Here is a 21,303-nt window from a genome sequence, read left to right on the forward strand (position 1 = left end):
TGTAGGTACTACATCTTGGGTTCAAACCTAATGAACAACTCTAATGGGTATCACAGACCCCCATCTTGCATGATTACAGAATTCAAATATATCTGATACTTTTGTTTTCATAAGCAGCAGTTTTAAGGAATGATGGATTTGGGGTGTTGGTATTTTTTCCTTAAAACTGTTGCTCAAAATGGGTGTTCTACAGTTTAGTAATGTATAATGATTCTGGCAGAGAAAGCAAGCCCTTAGCTTTCTTTTGATAGTCCCTGAGATGTTAGCTATTGAAACCTCTATTTATGTAGGAGTATAGACATTTAAAGTTAACACGAGAAACTCCCCCATCTTGACAACTCCATGCAGGGCATGGAGGACCAAAACACTTCCAGAAATAGAAGCCTAAGACTCAATTTAAGAAAGTCACTTCCTACTTCTTACCATCTGAGTCAATTAGCCCTGTGTGTTCTAGAAAATTCTTGCTATAAAGTGACAGACTAGGAGAATTTGGAAGTCTCAGGCTGAGCTGCAGTTCTACCATTTACTGGCTGTGTGACTTTGGACAAGCCATTTTATTGTTCTATGGCTCAGTTTCCACATTTGCAAACTGGCAATAATAAAACCCACTTCACAGAATAATTGTGAGTATCAAAGAGGTAATGTGTGCTATAAAACACGTTATAATGCATTATAGAAACACTAGTTACTGTAGATTTTTCTCGTCGGTGAGTATATCGAATGGGGTTCTACAATATTTAGGGTATTCCTATTAGTGCCTGTGTTCCATGACTCTATTCCCAGGAAAAGTCAGTTTGGCTGGGGGGTGGTGTGTGTGGGGGGGTGCTTTTCACTGGTAGAGTAACAACACCTTAAATTTATAAGTTTACAATTTACAGCACGGTTTTCACTTTATCTCATTTTAATTTGACTACCATCTGTGAAATAGTACTGTAATCATTACCATTTTCTAGGATGAGAATCTAAAAGTCACGTTGAGAAATTTGCTCAAAGTTGCTGGGTAGTCGGCAACAAAGAGGGATTTTGGCTCAAGTTGCTGACCCCAAATCAAACATTTTTTTCTATTGTACACAATCCATGTTAGAGCAAAATATTTCACAGGTAGACTCCCAATAGCTACTAAGGTATGGTAGAGAGCCCATTGCTGAGCGTAGTGTGGGGGCGATGCTGGGTTCTGAGAAAAACAGAGAAAAGGCCTGTGTGCTTGGTGGGTGGGGAGTGGTGATACTGAAATCAATTTCACTAAACCATAATGGCTGTGCTATGGAGACATCAGGGCCACCATGAGGATTCAGACATCTCAGGTACCTAGGAGCCAGATCCTCTGCTGGGCTGACAGCCTCCCCCTCTCTCCTGCCCCTTCGTCCAGGAGCACGGCGTTTAAGGAAGGAGTCCCTGTCTGGCATTCCCTCTCGAGAGCACAGCCAGCACAAACACAGCTGCGGCCAGGGCGCTGGACGCTGGTTTGCTGATGTTCAGACTGTGAAACCCACCAGCCTTCAGCAGCTCTTGGGATCCCAGGAAGCCTGCTGTGCCCCAGGCCCTGTCTTTTCTCCACTTTCTTCACCTAAAGAGAAGAAAGTGCAGAGGGAGGGTATGTTTCAAACAGGGAGCTGATAGAGAATATCTGTTCTGGCAGCAAACTAGAAAGAGGAATCATTGCAAAATAATGCAGAGGAAAAGTTTTTGCTCTTTTATTAAGAGTTCTTTTGGAAGCCTAGGCCAGAATTCGGAGCCGGCGTTGGGAGAATGATGCGATCCTCAGTGTCATCATAGTGGACTGCAAAGCAACCAGTGCAAGGAGATGATGAACTGGGTCACTCCCTGAGAGTGGTCCCCTGGGAGGTACCTGGGCAGCTGGGTAGAGACCGGGGAGGTGCTAACAGAGGGCAGCACCGATCCGTCAGCGTGTTATCATCATCTGAGATCCCCCACAAACTATCAGGCATGGCCGTCACATCTGCACTGGGAGCTTGTTATCTTTTTGCAACTTCTTTTTCTATTTAAGGCTGCTTTTCGTGTTTATTTTAACCAAACTTCTTTATGTAAAATGAGTGATGATATGCTCAGCAGCCCCCCTCCCCCCAGGACTGCTCTAGCTGTCAGATCTGATCTCCCTGTCGGTGTGTCAGCACGTCCTCAGTGAATGAGCTGCCGGGTCTCCACTGACGGATAGACATTTTATATGTTGGATAGACAGCTGACAGCAAGCTCTCTTTAGCATAAAGACCATTTGGTTACAAAGGCCCAAAGGAAATTGATCAGTCATAGATGTAATCCTTCACAATCACGGACAAGTTACACACAGGTACCCCTGAGGAAGTCATTAGTTCTTTTGACTGTGAACAACAATAAAAACTTAAGAATTTGTTATCAACAAACTCCTTTACGGCAAGACATTGATGCCTCAACAGTGATTTCTCATCAATGAATGCTCCATCCTTTCCTGCATTCTTCCCTGAAAGAGTGGTCTACATTTTCCTTCTCTGCTTCCTCACTTCCCATATGTTCCACGAAATGAACTTTTAAAATTGGAAATTACAAACATAAGGAAGATGTGGTTCTTACTACCAAGCTCTACTGAACGAGCTGCTAGATATACTTCAGGCTCTGTTGTAAGCAATGACGCAGTACCGATAAGAGTTGAAATAGCCAGCACCCTCCTGAATTCTACTCTGTCCTCCTCAGGGGTCACCGCTACACAGAACTTGGTATTTATCATTCCTATTCATGTTTTTAAATTCTACATATGTTGGTAACCACAAAGAATATGTAATATCATTTTGTTTCAAAACTACCTAATTTGTCATACTGTGCATATCCTACAGCTTGCATTTTTCCTTCCCAGTTATTGGTTAAGATTTATCTGTATCTACAGCTGTCGCTCTAGCTAGTTTATTTTCACAGCCTCTATAGCTGAGGTCAGCAGACTTCTTCTGTAAAGAGCCAGAGAGTAGATATTTTAAATTTTATGGACATATGAACTCTGTCACAACCCCTCAACTCTGCTATTGTGGTGGGAAAGCAGCCATAGACAATTCAGGAAGAAGTGTGCCTATGTGCCAATAAAATTTTATCTGTAAACATGGAGATTTGAGTTTCATGTAATTTCACATGTTATAAAATACTGAACAATTTTTTTTTTCCCAACTGTGTTAAGATGTAAAAACCATTCTTAGCTCACAAGCCATAGAAAACAGGCAGTGGGCCAGTTTAGTCTATGAGCCCTATATGGTTCACCCCTAGTCTATAGCATTCTATTTCTGTGGTTTATTCATCTGTTTCTTTGTTATTGGACGTTACTAATGAAATGGAATGGAAATACTGTGATGGAATACTACATACACCTTAGATAAAGCTTGCTTGTTGTTCACATCCTTTAGATCCTAATGTTAACTTAATCATTTCTGATAAAGATATGGTTAAAATCTCTGATTATGAGAAGTGTCCTTATACCTTGATCAGCTTTTGCTTTATGTATTTTAAAGTTATGCAGTCACAGACATACAAGTTGACAATTGTTTTATCTTCATAATGGATTTTTCCTTTTATTATAATGGAGTGTTCCAAATTAGCCTTTTGACACTTTTTGCCTTTAGTTCAGTTTTGCCTTATTTTAATATTATTATTCCCAGTTAAATATATTCTAATACCTTTATTTTTCAAGCTTTGTGTGTGGTCTAGTTTTAGGTGTGTCCCTTGTAAGCAGTATGACTCTGTTTTTTAATCACTCTGGAGGTAAGTTTACTCCCACTTTGGTATGGTGGTGAAATGTGTGTACCAGACCACCGGCTCCTAACCCTGATTCTTCCATCATCTCTGCATGACCCTGTGCAATTTCCTCAATCTCTTCACGCCTCAGTTTTCTCATCTGTAAACAAGTTGAGGATAATATTAGTACCTCATCATAGTTCTTAGAACAGTGCCTGGCATGTCGTAAGCACACGGTAATTGTTAGGTATTTAAAATTGTGTGTGTGTGATTATTGGTGTGTTTGGTCTCATTTTTACCATTATTTTGTGTTTTCTTCTTACCATCATTTTCCCTTTGCTTACAATCTCTTTTCCAGTTAATATTCCCTTTTTCTTTCCTGCTTTTGAATCATCTATACACCAAATTTTAATTATTTAATAATCATACTTAAAATTTTACTGCTTTAATGAAATATGAATTGATTTACAATTTGATGAGTTTGGGCTTATGTATACACCCCTGAAGCCATCAAATTAATCAATATAATTAACATTTCCATTACCCCTGTTTTAACTGTGTTATCTTAGATTCTTTGTCTAGTTGGCATCCATTAATTACAGGACCACAATAACAGCCAAAGCAGTTTGTATCTCCCATGCGATCCAGAGCCCATACCTGGAACCACCTTCTTATCTGCTCTCATACATCAAACCAATGTTTCCCCTGCCCTAGATCAACCCAGGACCAGGTACTAGACCAGCAGTGACAACGCTTATGTCCCAAAGCCCACCAGAATTATTTAAACTAGCCAATCGTACGCTGTTTCCCCTGCCTTACCTTGCCTTTACCAAGAAAATCCCAATAAAAGCTCTGGCATAGGGTCTCCTGTCTTCCTTTCTGCCTCCTGACCAAACCTGGTGCTTCCCCGTGTGGTCTGGCATGCCCTCTTCTCTTGGTAAATGAAAGTAAGAAATCTCCTCTCAATGGCTTATATTAAAATCCTATCGGTACAAAATGATACAACCCTTGAAAGTCTTCTCATGCCCCTTGGTAATCACTCTCTTCTTATTTCTCCTCCTCCACTCCTTAGGCAAGCACTGGTTTATTTTCTGTCAGTATCAATTAATTTGCATCTTTTAGAATTTTAGATAGAGTCATACATCATGTGCTCCTTTGCTTAAATTCTTTAATTCAGGATATTCTTTTGAATTCATTCTTCTTATAGTATGTATCAATAGTTTATTCCTTTTATCTTGCCGAGTAGTATTCATCATATGGATATACAACAATTTGTTGTATATCTACTCACCTCTTGATGGACATTTGTGTTGTTTCCGGTTTGCAGGTATTACAAAACTACTGTGGATATTCAAGTACAAGTTTTCATGTGGACTTATGCTTTCATTTCTCTTGAGCGAGTAACTAGTAGGTAAATGACCGTATTGTATAATGGGTACATAGTTAACTTTTAAAGAAACTGACAATTTTCCAAAGTGGTTATTCCATTTTATATTCCAACCATCATTGTATAAGAGTTCCAGTTACTCTGGGAGAACCTGGGTGGCTCAGCTGGTTAAGCATCTGACTCTTGATTTTGGCGCAGGTCATGATCTCAGGGTGTTGAGATCAAGCCCCAAGTTGGGCTCCATGCTCAGCATGGAGTCTGCTTGAGATTTTCTCTCTCCTTCCTCCGCCCCTCCCTGCCACGCTCTCTCTCTCTCTCTCTCTTAAATAAATAAAATCTTTTTTAAAAGATTTGGGAGAGAGAGAGCAACAGAGAGAACACAAGCAGGCAGGGGGGCGGAGGGAGAGGGAGAAGCAGGCTCCATCCCAGGACTCTGAGATCATGACCTGAACCGAGGGCAGACACTTAACCGACGGCAGACACTTAACCGACTGAGCTAGGTGCCCTAAAATAAATAAATAAATCTTAAAAAATAAAAAAAAAAGAGAGAGAGAGAGAGAGTTCCAGTTACTCTGCAAGCTTCACCAATATTTGGTATGGTCAGTCTTCTTAATTTTAGCCATTTGCACAGTAATATCTTATTATAACCATGTATTACCTTAGTTCTGTCTCTTAAAGTAAAAAAGTAATTCTACAGCTAATAAGTAAATAACTTAAAAATATCATATTTGTATCATTATTATTTTTTGTCTTATATCTTTCCTTAGAGTTCATTTTTCTCCTTGTTGAAATATATCCTTTAATAATGCTCTTTATGAGACCCTGTGAGTGGTAAATTCCCCTAGTCTTTATGTATCTCTTTTTAAAATTAACATATGTATCTTTACTTTGTTCTGCCTTGAGCGATATCCTATCTGGCACTAAGCATTCTGAAGATATTGCCTCTGGTCTCTAGTGTTGCTAATGAGAACTCTCTCCTCCGTCTAAGGTCATTCTTTTGTAGCTTATGTGTCTCTTCTTTCTGGTAGCTTTTAATAACATTTCTTCTTCATGTTTCACACTCTGCAGTTTTACTATGGTGTGTTTATATGTGGATTTATCTTTATTTACACTGCTCAGAACATCTAACACTCTTCTGATGTGAGAACTTTCTTTGATTCTGCCAAATTCTCAGTAACTTCTCTTCAAATATTGTTTCTCTGCCTATCCCTTCTTTTTTTTTTTCCTTCTGGAACTCCTATTACGGAGTTGCTTAATCTGTCTTCTATTTCCTTGAATTAGTTTTTAAAATATTTTATACTGTAATACTTATACTGTACTTCAGGTGAATTCCTCAGCATTATGTTTCAATTCACTAATTATGTATTTAACCACACCCAGTTGAGAGTTTGAGAAGAGAAATTTGTATCTTATTCACTTTTTATTAGCCCAACCAAGGCTAGTCCAGTCCCTTTTATATAGAAGTCATATAATAAATATTTTCTGATTAAATATAGAAAACACCTTACATATTTGATCATTTTCTTTTTATAGATATATAATTTTACCAATACCTAAGGATCACATTTTCATGTAACAAAAAGATAGCATATAAACAAATTTGCAACTTAACTTATAAAGCAACATGTTATTATATCACATTCTGTCAATTCAAGTGCATTTTTATGCAAAGTTGGAATGTTTTTGTTGTGATTTGGCTTTAGGGGGTGCCCAAGTCTTGTTCTTCTTTTGGGGAAAGCTTTTGGGATCTTCTGGCAGAACTCTTAGGTTATGGATGTTCCAGACAGCCCTAAAGTTTGGATTGCTCTATTATTTCATAATTTCTGTTATGCCTTATATCATAATTTTATGTACCTAATCCTGGTCTAGCACAGGGTTAAGAATGTTCTCTGTTTTGCTCCCAATGCTCTATTTGCTGGTGTCTTGCCACACAAAGCAGCATATGGAAAGATGACAGCAGTTTTGCTTTGCAAGCAGACCATTCTCTTTTCAGTGGGAAGATACGCAGCAGCTGTTTCTCCTGTCACCCGTACCAAGTTCAAAGGAATCTCTCCTCTAGCTTCTTCCAGCTGGAATCTGAAGTGCATTTATTAGCTCAGCGTTCACAAAGTACACGAGGAAAGATGCTAGAATCCTTTAAACATATGAGGATGTTGGATCGCTTGACCCAGCCAGTTAAACCAGTAAGGTCCCATAAAATGGTTACAGCTGGTGGAGTCTAATGATCAGAAAGGGCCATTTGTGTCAGAGCTTCCCAACGATGAGCCCGACTCTCAACAATATCATATCTTCCCTGCAGAGAAGTGGAACATTTATCAATTTTTTAATTGCTGCTTTGACCACTGGTGGGCAACAGCTTTGCTCTTCTTTCACATTCAGATGTCCCTGTCAGGCTGGAAAAAATTTCTGCTACGGTTCTGCTTTTCTAGTCATTCCAGCCTTGATCCTTCTGGTTGCTGGCTATGCTCTGAGAAGCCAGATGTGGACCATGAGCAGTGAATACTGCTGCAGCTGTGGCCCTCCACAGCGGAGAATCAGCCCCCTGGAGCGCAAGCTCGCTTGTCTTCGGTTCTTCAGCATCACCGGGAGGGCACTCATTGCCCCATTAACATGGCTGGCCATAACCCTGCTGACAGGTACCTACTATGAATGTGCGGCAAGTGAATTCGCATCTGTGGACCATTACCCAGTGTTTGACAACGTCAGCGCCAGCAAACGGAAAGAGGTCCTAGCTGGGTTTCCATGTGGCAAATCGGTTCCATCCGACATGATCCTGGTAAGAGATGAAGTAGGTCTTCTGCACAGATACCAGTCACAAGTAAGTTCCTGATTTTTTTTTCTTGCTACGCTATCCCATCTTAATGGCAGCCATTGGAAACATTTCACATTCCTACTGCTTCTCATATTATCTGAATATAGAACACAAACTTGATGCCGTTCATCAGAGTGATTTCCACTGAGCGGCTATATAGATACGGTTAGGATGTTGGGCTTCGGAGTCAGCAGACCTGTGTTTGAATCTTGCTTTGCCATTTATTAACCTGCAAAACCTTGAGCAAGTTATAGAACTTATCCATGCTTCACTTTTCTCCGCCATAAAATGGAGATATTAATAGGATCTACCACATAAGGTTGGGGTGAGTAATAAATGAGCTAATACATCAAAGAGCTCAGCATCATGTCCACAATCCATATTAAGAACAATAAATTTTAGATATTGTTATTAAAATTATTATTGCCACATAGGGTATTACTTCATTCCATCTTGCATATTCTGAAATATTCATTCTTGTGTATTAAAAGTTTATCTAAAATTAGAGGAAGCTTAATTATGATTAAAGTAAATGCCAGGGATGGCTCTAAATTTAATATCCTTAGACTAGTTTATGTGAGGGGGTGAGATGAGGCAGGGAAAAGGCCTGTATCTACTGCACTTACAGGTTAAATTTAAGAAGTGTAAAAGTGCATTTTGTCAATACAGAAAGAGTCATTGACATTCATCACTTTCTCCGAAGGATTTGGGGTAAGATTTTCTTAAAGTGAAAATAAAATGTCTTATTTAATGCATACACAGACTTCTGTGAAAAGACAGTTTGATGGTTCAGAGTGCCATCAGCCAGTGGATGTTTTTGGATCAGCGACCACAAAACTAGTATTTATTAAGACGTTTATCAGGGGCGCCTGGGTGGCTCATTCGTTAAGCGTCTGCCTTCGGCTCAGGTCATGATCCCAGGGTCCTGGGATCGAGCACCACATTGGGCTCCCTGCTCAGCGGGAAGCCTGCTTCTCTCTATCCCACTCCCCCTGCTTGTGTTCCCTCTCTCACTGTGTCTCTGTCAAATAAATAAATAAAATCTTAAAAAAATATGTTTATCACTTACTGTATAAATATTTCACATTTAATTCTAATCCTCAGACTCTTTAGGAGAGAAGTATAATCAACCCCATTTTACAGATGAGGAAACCAAAGCTCAGAGTTTATGTAACTCTTATAAGTTCACAGAGGTAATAAATGGCTGATTGAGATATTCAAAAGTCATACTCTTTCCATTTCACCAGGCCGCCTTTCACAACCACCTTGAACTTCAATCTCATTTGAGGAATATACACTGTCTTTCTGTTTGATTTTTCTGAGTTGTCCACAAGATCATATTAAGTTCAAACCCTTTCTCCGCCCATACCTCATTCTAAAATAGCTTCCTGACATTAGTTTTATCCAATTTCAATCAACCTTCCACAGCCATGCCAAAATTATCTTTCTAAATGCAAATTGAATGATGAGCACCCTCCCCCCGCCATTCCTATATAAAGTTCTTTGATGATTTTCTACCAGCCCAATCCCAAATCCAAATTCTTCTCACGGCTTACAAGGTCCTTCAGTGTCCGGCTCCTGACCACTTTTCTACATGACTCCTATGGCCCTGTGAGTACAAGCTTCTTGAGGTCCTCCCAAATCTTCATGCTCTTTTCTTCTTCTCTTATCGGAACTCTCCTCAGTTTCTTGCATCTGGCGAACTACTCCTTAATATTTAACTGAAGATCATCTCCTCTGGGAAGTACTCCCTGATATGCCTCTTTCTTAAGTGAGTTCGTTTCTCTCCTGTTGTGCTTACTGATATAAAAAAACTATCACATTTTACCATATTTCTTGGCTTGCTATTTTGTTTCCCTCTTTAGGCTTAAAGACTGTGGAAAGAGTGAATGTATCTTAGAATTATTCCCATCTAAGTCTCCATAACCAACCACCATGTATAGAACATGGCAGGAGGTCAAATGGGACTCAGTAAATGATGGCTGATGAATTAATAGACATCCCAGATGGCCTTTCCTCCACTGTGCTTGCCTCTCTTAAATTAAATTGCTGTGTCACTTTGTAGGTTTCAGCCTCCACTGAGTGCATCTGTCCTGTTGTGCTCACACCGGTAATTCCAGGCCTGCTGATGAATCACAAGCTGTGGGAGAGACCTTCACCTCCCAGACTGTGGCTGCTGACGGCTGGTTTCCTTATATGTGTGGAAGTTGCCTCTCTCACTTTACATAATAATCACTCACTATTGAAAAAAGAATATTTAAAAGAAGAATAGTTCTAAGACTAGAAAACAGTCATTTATGTCAGTCTTTTAAAGAGGGAACTAAATAATCGCAAGTAAAATATAGCTAATTTCCCTTTCAAAGCATATTTCAAAAATGAATCATAAAACTGGTAGCAAATAACTATTTGAGGGAAGAGGGAAATGAAAAGGAAAATAATAAGGTGCTTTCCATTTAGGGACATAAGGGTCTTCTTTGGTCACAAAAAATAAAAGGAAAGCAACTCAGAAAGAAATATCAATGAATATCTGTTAGCACATTATTAAGAAGGCACTTAAGAAGCTACCATTATCTATCACATCATCATTTTCATCACCATGATTATCAAATAGTTATTAAGCACCCAAAAGATACTTGACCTGTACCTAATGGTTGGGGAGGAAAGTTGAGCTAAAACCAAAGAATAATTTAGGTACCCTACAGAAGAGTAACTGGTGGGTTGTAGCATCTGCCACTTCAAGGACAGTACTTGGAATCCATTCCAAGTTAACTGGTTAATATCCTTTGTAGACCCCAAACCAAATTGAAATGGTTGGGCTTATTCTCTCCATCATGCCTATATCCATATCAAGTGATCAGCACCTTGCTATTATTTCAAAGACTAGAAAAACACATTTCTTTTTTTAAAAGATTTTATTTATTTATTTGATATATAGAGAGAGGACAAGCAGGGGAAGCTGCAGGCAGAGGGAGGAGACGCAGGCTCCCTGCTGAGGAGAGAGCCCGGCGTGGGGCTTGATCCCAGGACCCCGGGATCATGACCTGAGCCAAAGGCAGACGCTTAACGAACTGAACCACCCAGTCTCCCCAGAAAAACAAATTTCTTACCCACAGTTTACTTTTTTTTTCCAGTTTACTTCTCAGTTTCATAGGAATCCCTCTTACTGTGTCTGTTCCTTTGATATTCACTATATTGATGTTTTCTGCTTTTCTTTTAAATAATTTTGTCAAGATGCTGGGCTGGATTTTGATCACCTTGGCAACCATCACTGCCCTGGTCTCCCGCTGCGTGGCGAGGTGCTGCTCTCCCCTCACCTCTCTGCAGCAGTGCTACTGGACCAACCATCTCCACAACGAGAGGGAGCTCTTTGAACAAGCTGCCAAGCAGCATTCACGGCTCCTCATCATGCAGCGCATAAAGAAACTCTTTGGCTTCATTCCTGGAAAGGAAGATGTCAGACACATCCGTATTCCTTCGTGTCAGGACTGGAGAGATATTTCAGCACCCAATCTTCTCTGCATGGGTGAGGACTTGCAAGGTCACTATAGCTTCCTTAGAGACAGGGTGGATGAGAATGAGGAAAGCAAATCCGAAGGTATTGAATTAAAACCTTGATTGTAGTAGCTCTCACAGTTCACGTTGCCTAACAGATACTTTATTTTTATGATGATGGAGTTTCAATGTAATCTCTTCACCTTTTTCTGTCTCTTCTGATATTTGTTTAAACAAGTCCGTTCAAGATGCCATTTCCAAAAGCGGTTTATCTGATCATTGTGCCAATCTCTGTTTTTGAAATTTCCTTGGTGGTCAGGTAATGCCTATATTGGTTTAATTAAAACAATATGGACTTTGAAGTCCTATCAGAATGGGAATCTTGGTTCTGCTACTCAGTTATCTGTGTGAAAACTAATATTTTTGAGTGCTATCTTGTTATCTGCACATAATGGTTACTTCATAGAGCTGTTGTGAGGATTAAAGGTGATAATATAAGCAAAGTGCTCAGCACAGTGCCTTTCCTAAAATACGTGCCAACACACATTACTCTCTCCCTTTCTCTGTGTTCCATGTCTCCCATCACTATTCCCCCGTCTCTAATTCCTGGTTTTCTTTATTTCTACCTCTTTATAATATCCAGGAACTTTTCACTTGCTTCTGTCCCTTCTTTTGATCTTAAATATCTGACCTTTCGGGGACTAAAATAAAAAGCCCTTTCTAAACTGGTTAACATGTAAGGGAGAAGCCCATGCAAGGTCTTGAGTCATTCTGCCATAACCAGGGGATGATGCATTATTCTACCATCATTAGCACCATAAATGTTATTTGTAGCCCCTCCACACTAGGAGCATTTTTATAGCCACAACATACAAAGTTTATCCTAGAAAACTTCCCTTCTGTGCTCTACTACAGAGACACTGTGCCTTTTCATGATCAGTTTGCACCCTTGCACTCAAAATCCATTGGGGGAACGAAGACTGACATCTGCATTTGTATATCCATTACCTAAAACTCCAAAAGGGGAGACCTGCCGGGCTCTTTTCTGTGACTTTACACCTCTAATATTTGAGTTTTCTAATTTATCTGATTATTTCTGATATATGTAGTGTCTTGTGCCTGATGTCACATTCACTTAAGCAACTGGTTCATTGGCCCAAATCAGCAAAATGAGGGATTTTGCTTATTTTTTAAACCAAAACCATGGCTGCTTCCTGGGTAATGGACCAACTGCCAATCGTCATGCTGACCTTCAAGATTCACTTTCAAGGAGACCAGAGAACTTGAGTAACTAAAATGCAGTCAATTACTTACTAATCTACTTTTACACAATTGTGGAAGAGTCTATTCTGTGTGAAATTATGGGTTCCACAAACTTAATGGAAACAAATAGAAAATGAATTTGAAGATCATTAAAAAAAAATCTGTAAGAGATGCATAGTGTAGTACTTTGCTCCAACAGGAGACCTGTCTCTCCCTCGCCATTACTTAGTGGGTAGGTCAGTTAGTCTCTCTGAGACTCAACTGTTTCATCTATAAGATGTAGATAATGATACCTTACCTGTTGTAGGGCAAGGAACTGAAGCAAATGTATTCTTGAGGTTCCCTTTAAATCTGGTAAGATTTTGATGTTCATGTTCAAATGTATACAGGTCTATATGTATACAATTTTCTGGAATAGTAGTAGGCCCAGGTTGTCTCCATTAGAAGGAAAAGATCACTGAGTTCAATTCTTTTCTAAAGACATTTGCTGGCATTCCACTTTCAAAAGAATGTTAATGTACTGAACTTTTTTAAGTGGCCAAGGAAAGCTATTCCATTTTGTCACCTGTATCCATACACAAGACTGACATATTACAAGAGGGATCTTTAAAAAAAAACAAGATGTGGAAGGTTAATTAGGGTCCTCATTTGGTTCTGATGTAAATGAGCTATGTAAATATGGAAGGTTATGTCCACTTTGTTTTCCACAGTCTCCTCCAGCACTAAAATTCTATCACTCTGTTTATCTGGGAATTTTTGAAACTCCACTGTATTGGGACAGAATAGTTTAATCAACACTTTACACCATGCTCAGAATTATTTTATTAGTTTTTGGGGATTATACCACAGAAAATACTCTCCAATAAGATTTTCAGTTAACAGAAGGATCAAAGAGTATATAAACTTAAAGCATTACATCATCAGAAAGAAGATAATAGTTGTTTATTTACACTAACACCAGAAAACTTTCTTTTTACTAGATTCTGGAAGCCCTTTCTACATCAAACTCCTTCAGAGTATGACATACACAGTTTATATTCTAAATCACATAATCATGATCTTCCACTAGAGCTTTCTAGCAAAGGATTAAAGTGTTCTTTGTCTTCTCTACATAGCTTCAAAAGGCTTTATAGCAACTGTGTGAACATTTGAAGGGTAGTTCACATCCCTGATATTTCATTGTATACTATCCATTTCCAATTAAATAAATCAAATTCCCATTTGTGTGTCTGTGTGTGTTTGTGTGTACGTGTGTTTGCCCAGAATATTTTGTTCCACAGCCAGTTAGACAAGACTTTTCCATCAGGAATACTGTACTTCCCCCCTTTATGCTAATGGATTTATGTAATTTTAAGACACATAATTAAAATAAATGATATGTTAATACTACCTTATATTTTGTTACCAAATGCTTTTGGCTACTACATCAAATGCTGTGGCTTGACATATATATAGACTTGCTCATTTCTTAACTTCGACTTTGTCAGCTCCCCCATCCCTCCACCACAATCTAAGCTGCCTCCTTTCTAGAAGACAAATACAATCTCAACGTTTAGATGTGTTTTACTCAGCTTTGTTTATGTTTCCAAAAGCTGAATCGCAGAATCATACTTACATTTATCTTCTTTGTCTCCTTTCTCTGTTCTCAATCTCCAATTCCATTAAAAAAATTCAAATGCAGGATTGTAATAAGAAACAACAATGTGAATTTCCAAAGTGCTTTTTGCATTTTGTTTAGCAAAAATGAAAATCACATTAACCTTAAAACTTTGAAATATCACAGTCAACCAAAGGCCTTGAATGAATGGTGTTTCCAGAAAGGCAAACTATATCATTCCAGAACTGAATTATTTTTCTGAACTAACCACCAGGTACAATTAAACTTCTTCAATCTCAGTACACCAGAACCTTTGACAGAAATGGATTTCAAGTGTTGTTTCCTCTGCTGTCTCCCAGTGGCCAAAATAAGTATCTGCACCCATCTGTAGTAGTGGTTAATAGTAAAAATAGTATGTGTTTACTACATGCCAGCTACTTTAAACAAATTTATCCCATTTACTCTTTGCAACAAACTGGTAAACAGAATCATATATTCTGATAGGACTTGCTGAAATGGCATAAATAACAGAGAATGTGAAGCAATTTTGTGTATGTAAAGTTCTACACATATGAAATGTTTGGTGAACCCTGGAACCATTCATAATTAGAATCCAAACCTATCTTACCTCAATAAAATAAGTTCCCCCATTTTACTGATGAAGCAACTGAGATACAGAGAAGTCCAGCAATTTGCCATAGGACACAGATTGTAGTGATAGAGCCCGAATCTGGCCCGAGTAGTGACTTCTGATCCTGCACTCAATAGCACTGTGCTGGAATATAGCAATAGCGGACAGCTTATCAACCTTCCAAGGCCTTGCAGGTGTCAGGAGGATTCTCCTCCTACGTCTGACACTGAATAACTAAAACACCCTGAGCTCCGACAACCAGGTGTCTATCACATCCTAGTCCCTCTTTCCACCTCCACTGTCCCTGCAGATAGAAAGGCTCAGCTTCAAGGCACTGTGCTTCTTAAGAAAGTGAGATGTGCACTCTCACTGGAGCATCACTCTGGATCTGAGCTGCCCTACAGCCAGTGGCACTGATTCTGTTAGCCGCAGACTCACTGCAAGCTTCCCAGGAGGCTCAGGGATTCTTTCTATGCTGGGAACAGGCAGGACACTGCTATAATCTGCTGATTCGTTTTCAGTAGGCCATAGTTATGAAGGGTCAAAAATGGGGGTCAGGGAAACACCTCTCATCATTCATATGGTTTTGTATAAGTCAATCTCTCTGGGACTTTAATGTTCCCTTTCATGAGATAGGAGAAGGTGCCAAATTGTGGAAGTGATTAAACTATATCAAGTCACAGATCTCTTTGAAGTCGCAGATCTCTCTGAAAAGCCATTATGGGGCGAGCTATTTTGAAGAAATATCTAGAAAAACTGCATGCACACGGAGATATGCTCATATGCCTCAGAGTTTACACACTGTGGTAGACTAAAATAGGGGCCTCCCCAAAGATGTTGATGTTGTAATCCTGGAATTTGTAGACCTTACTCTATGCTTTGCATAGCAAAAGAGACATTGCAGATGTGATCAGAGTAGGGGATATTATCACAGATTATCCTGGGGGGGGCAATGTAATCATAAGGTTCCTTATAAGAGGGGCACAGGAAGAATCACAGTCAGAGAGAAGGCAAAGTGGGAACCCAAAAGGAGTGTCAAGGAGCATCAGAGTGACACCTGAGAAATTAGCCACTGGTGGCTTTGTCATAAGCCAAGGGAAGGCAGACAGCCTCTAGAGGTTGCAAAACACAAGTAAATGGATTTTTCCCCTACAGCCTCCGGAAGGAACACAGCCTGATAATACCTTGACTTTAGCCTAGTGAGACCTGTGTAACTGGCGTCAGAACAGTCAGAAATATATACTGTTCTTATAGTTACCAAACTATAATAAATTTGCACTGTGTAAAGTCACTAAGCTTGTGGTTATTTGTTTCGGGGGCAGTATGAAACTAATATACAAACCAACACATTTCAGGAAATTTATGAACCCACAAGCTGGTCATGAATGACATGTCCTGGGTTAGGACCTCTTCAAGGTAATTTCTAGCACTAGCATCCTATGATTCTATATGCACTGATGCTCTGCCCTAGGCAAAACATGCTCTTAGTAAATAATCTATAATAGAGTATTTTATAAATATATATAATATAATGCGTTCTAATTGAAGGTATTCTAAAGTGCAGAAAGAACAGCTGGATATGTATTTTTTAGGTATTGATAGATGTTTCAGTCTAAACTACAAATAAAAACCATTTCAACATATTTTTCTTCTCTAGTTGCTACTGAGTGACATCAACAGAACTATATACTGTAAATTGTTTCATAACGTGGACATAACCAGCATTGGAAATATGAGAAAACAAATGCTAAAAGGGAAAAAATAAAGCTAATTTGGACCTATGTAGTGCTTTTTGATTATATAAATCTTATAGATCAAGAAAAATCAGCTTATTAGTTTATGCTTACCATTCTTTCACTTTGAGGTAGCTTGACTTTGAGAAAGCTGCCTACAAAATAAGCATCTTTACTCCAATAATGATTTTATAGATCCTATGAGGTCCTATCAGACCAGAGAAAGGTCTGTATTTTGTGCAGATGATAAAGCGAAAGACAAAACCATCCAAGTGGCAGAGCGAGAATAGTAAAATTCGGTATGCAGTTCACTACTACCTGCCATCAGGGTGCCGGGCACTTTGAGCTCCTTCTCGGAAATTTTCTGGAACCCACTCGCGTGGGGCTCTCGGAGCCGGACCTCACCGCATGGACCCAGGTCTTTCCTTCCTGAAGCGTGGCGAGCCCGGGGTATTCCCCCACCATGTCTACAGCACCCAAAGTGGGGTGGTGGCAGGTCCCTCAGCGTGCTGCACCTCTGGCACCCAGGGTGGGCACCAGCGCACTATCTCCGATCAGGTAGACCACTGGGGTGCCGCGTCAAGTCCTCTGTGGCTTACAACTGGCCCTTCAGATCCCTGTCCTCCCCAGCCCCTGATCACATGGTGACTTCGCGCTCTCCCGGACTAGTCAAGTGCATTCCTCTCTGGCGAATGCAACCACTGGACTGGATTCACCCACCTGGAAGGTAGGGTGCCGCTGACACCGAAAGAGATTCCATTTTAGGGATGCGGTGATCCTGGCCTGAAGAAATCAAAACATGGTTGGACGGTATGTAGTAAGTTTAGCGTGACTAGAAAACAAATGATCACTCACATTTTCCGGCATACCTTGGTTAAGACTTGCATTTGTGGACATCAACAAGAGAGCACATTCTTTGAGAAAATCACTGGAAGCCAGGATTCAGGCGCAACATGATGGATGATGGAACTTAATGAAAATGATATGACCAACATTACCTTAATGGCATTAGGATACAGCAGAAGCAAGAGCTGTATTGTTTCAGTAGAAGTTACAAAGAGTCATGGCATTCTGAGTAGTAACAGCACTGCTACTTTTTTTTTTCCATGGTGGGAGATAGGCAGCTAGACAGGAACAGTGCATTTAATGATAAAGAACATGAAGAGATGGTGCATGGACACTACAGAGAATCTTCATGCTCACTGATTAAATAAACAAATGCATACGTGTCTCTATTTTAAATCTTCATCAGTAAATCACCATATCTTACTTGGCCCATGAATTTTTAAAATACATCTTTTAATAAAATTGCTTATATAGACAGGCACCCCACAAAACATGTTTGCCCAGGAAGCTACACACCATTAGGGGCATCCCTGACTCAACCCTTCACTATATTTTCTCACAAGAAGCCAAAAAATGATTTGACTTAAGTGTTATTTAACTCTCAAGTTCATTTTCCTTCTACATTTTAAGTAATTTATATTGTATTTCACTAGCCCTATCTTCCTCTGTATTTCTGCTCCTTTATTTTCTCTCCTCCTTCTCTATCTAGTACCTTTCAAATCCAAAGCAAAGGTGTGTGTGCGTGTGTGTGTGAGAGAGAGAGAGAGAGAGAGAAGGGGGGAGAGTAATATTAATAAATAACTCTAGTACAATTTTAACATGCCATGAGAAAAATAAAATTAGGTAAAGAGGATAGGGCATACTGAGAAGAGTTGTTGTAATTTTAAGCAGGGTAATCGGGGTAGCCTCATTGAGAAAGTTACATTTGAGGAAAGACTTGAAGGAGGTGAGTGAGTGAGCCATGTAGGTATGGGAGGAAAAGCATGCCAAGTAGAGGGAAAGCAAGCGCAAAGACTTCAGGAAGAGTACCTGCATCGCGTGTTGGAGGAACTGTGTTATTGTGACAGGAGCAGAGAATAGGTGGCAGAGCAGTAGGAGATAAGGTCAGAGAAGTAAAAAGATGTGCAGGTGAGGGTTGGGGAGCCAGATGGGCCTTTAATTTGAGGGGGGCGGTTGGTTATGAGTAGAGTGGCATGACCTGATTTATCTTGTAGCAGAATCACTCTGACTGCTATGTTGAGTCAGAACAGATTGTAAATGAGGGCGGAAGCAGGGAGGTCAGTTAGGCTAGAAGTGATACTGAGATCACTACCCTTCAAGGGAACTCTTCAGAGTATACAAAATTAGAATTTCATATGGCTATTTGTATTTGTGACTAGCAATGAGTTTTGGGAACCTGATTAAATGAAACATTAGCCACATGAACTAAGAGAATTAAGATTAACCTTTAAATAGGGAATCTGAAATTCTGTGCATCTGAGAGTAGTGAGATTGCTTAGAAAATTCATAGGCACAGACAAGTAAAAATAAACACCAAAACAGTTTTTAAAACCTGATACTAGGAAATAGCAACTGGGAGTTTGCATTACTTGCAAAGAAACTTAGACGAAAACAAATGAGTAAGACAAATATCTTAGCGACATTATTCTTTAGTAATGAAGATGAACGGAGAACAGTAACAGAGAGCAGAAGTGCTTCAGAAGATATTATATACATTCAAAATTATGAATAACACTAATATCCTACTTTTGAATTTGCAATGTGCTTTTATATACATTATTTCATGTTCTCTGAATGATCTTATAAGCTTATTTAGCTTATAAATAGCTAAAGCTGGGCTTCTCACATCTGGCCTCAGATCCTGTGATGTTCTCCCTACACCATTTGCCTACCTGCAGAGCTTGAAACACTCCTGTCCTCTAACATCTTTATAAATTAAAAACAAAACACTAAAATAAAGCCAATTTGCCTCATAACAATTCCCCCCTTTCAGAAAGGGAGTAAAGGGCCTTCCTGTGTCTGTGAAGTGTCTTTGTTATTGTCAAAATGAAATTAGAGATCAACCAAAAAATTCTTAATGATGTCCATGTAGACGTGACGAAGATGTGGGGGTGTTCTCTTGATTACATTAGCACTGGAACTCTCTTAGGGAGGTATCTGCAGTATTAAGAAACAGAACAAAACCACCACATGAGCATTCTGAAATATGAAGGCTTTATAGTAAATATATGTAACAGGCTTGAAAAGGTTATTTTACCAAAAATTCTGTTAATAGTAAAACAAATAAAGGAGCACTTCATTTATTAAATTAAAACCTGCAACCAACATTAATCTTTTTCTAAATATAAACCTTAAATTTGTTGTTTTGCTGCATCTCATCTATTTTGATAGGTTGTTTTTATTATCAGTTAGGAAAAGTTTAAAAATTTTACCTTCTTCTTTGATCCATTATTTAAAGGTGTTACCAACTTCTGTGCCAAACTCATTCCGTCTTCATTACTTGTCACTTTGGTTACTAGAACTTCATCTTTCCTATTGTTCTAGCCAAAAACCATTTTTGACTTCTCTTTCTTACAACCCACATCAAATCCTGATCCTACAGGATCTGCAAATTCCTTCTCATCCCCCAGTTCACTATGCATTAGCCATACTGGCTTCCAAAATACCAAGTGGACTCTCACCTTAGGACCTTCGCACTGACTCTTCTGTCCAGCTCGTCCCCCCAACAAATCATTGCTTTCTGTGAACTCAGGATATCCAGAAAAATAAGCACCTTATATTTGCAAAGTTACTTCATGTATTTTGATTCTCACCTCTGTCAGCAGAGTTCCCAATTTTTCCCTCAAAGTTTAATAAAAGAATGACCCAAACCAACCCTTAAGACCCAGAATCAGTACCAAAGTGTACCTAAATACGTTTGTTTTAACTATTCCTCTGCTATAAGTAGTACTTCCCAAAAGAAGATCAAGATACTTTCTGGTCCATAGTACATCATCATTTGAACAAGAGAAAACTTCAGGGGCACCTAGGTGGCTCAGGTCATGATTCCAGGGTCCTGGGATCGAGCCCCACATCGAGCCCTGCATTGGGCTCCCTGCTCTGCGGGAAGCCTGCTTCTCTCTCTCCCACTCCCCCTGCTCGTGTTCCTGCTCTCGCTGTCTCTGTCAAATAAATAAATAAAACCTTAAAAAAAAAAAAGGTATCATTCCTCCATTGAATAGCCTTTAAAAAAAATTAAAAGAAAACTTCAGAGCCTTTATCATTGGGGAACTTATTTAAAAAGTGTTACCCCACTACACAAGTGAAATCAGCTTTAATACAGAAAACGAAGGAAAACACAAAAGAACGTGAAATATCTTTTAATATGTTGGGAGTATTTTCTTACATTTCCCCATGTTCCTTTTTGACTTAACATATCCACGTTCCTTTACTATAAACATAAAATATAACTAGCTCGTTAATAGTCTTCTCTTAAAAGTACCATGCTCATTTAGCCATTTTCTTAGCTTGTGCCATTATGGGTCTCTGAAAATTTTAACTGCTGCGATGAACTTGGAGACAACAGATGCGTATATTTTAAGTATTACCTCCTCAATTTTATTCTCCCAAATCAAAAATTCTGGACATTTTCCGGAGTACTGATACTTATTTTTACATTGCTTACGAAAGCTGTTAAACGCAATCTACACCCCCTTTATCAATTCACAGAAATACATCACACACTTAGAACTATGTCCAGCCGCGTTCACTTTACAAAATCAATAAGGAAGCCCAGGGATCTAGAACCCAGATCTCTAGACTTCCAGTCAATTTCTTCCCCGATTCCCTGCA

The 21,303-nt window shown here is 39.3% G+C and overlaps 1 protein-coding gene across 1 annotated transcript; it reads left to right on the forward strand.

Moving 5' to 3' along the window:
- The first annotated feature begins 7,316 nt into the window (after positions 1 to 7,316).
- CALHM4 (calcium homeostasis modulator family member 4) lies at positions 7,317 to 11,525 on the forward strand. Its single transcript, XM_045865373.2, has 2 exons — positions 7,317 to 7,916; positions 11,142 to 11,525. Exons 1-2 carry the CDS (start codon positions 7,320 to 7,322, stop codon positions 11,523 to 11,525), a joined length of 981 nt encoding a protein of 326 aa, XP_045721329.1. The 5' UTR covers positions 7,317 to 7,319.
- The last annotated feature ends 9,778 nt before the right edge of the window (positions 11,526 to 21,303 follow it).

The sequence above is a fragment of the Mirounga angustirostris genome, unplaced genomic scaffold (assembly GCF_029215605.1).
Source record: "Mirounga angustirostris isolate CCGP_5_RB_7025 unplaced genomic scaffold, mMirAng1.0.hap1 SCAF_8, whole genome shotgun sequence".
Classification (NCBI taxonomy): domain Eukaryota; kingdom Metazoa; phylum Chordata; class Mammalia; order Carnivora; family Phocidae; genus Mirounga; species Mirounga angustirostris.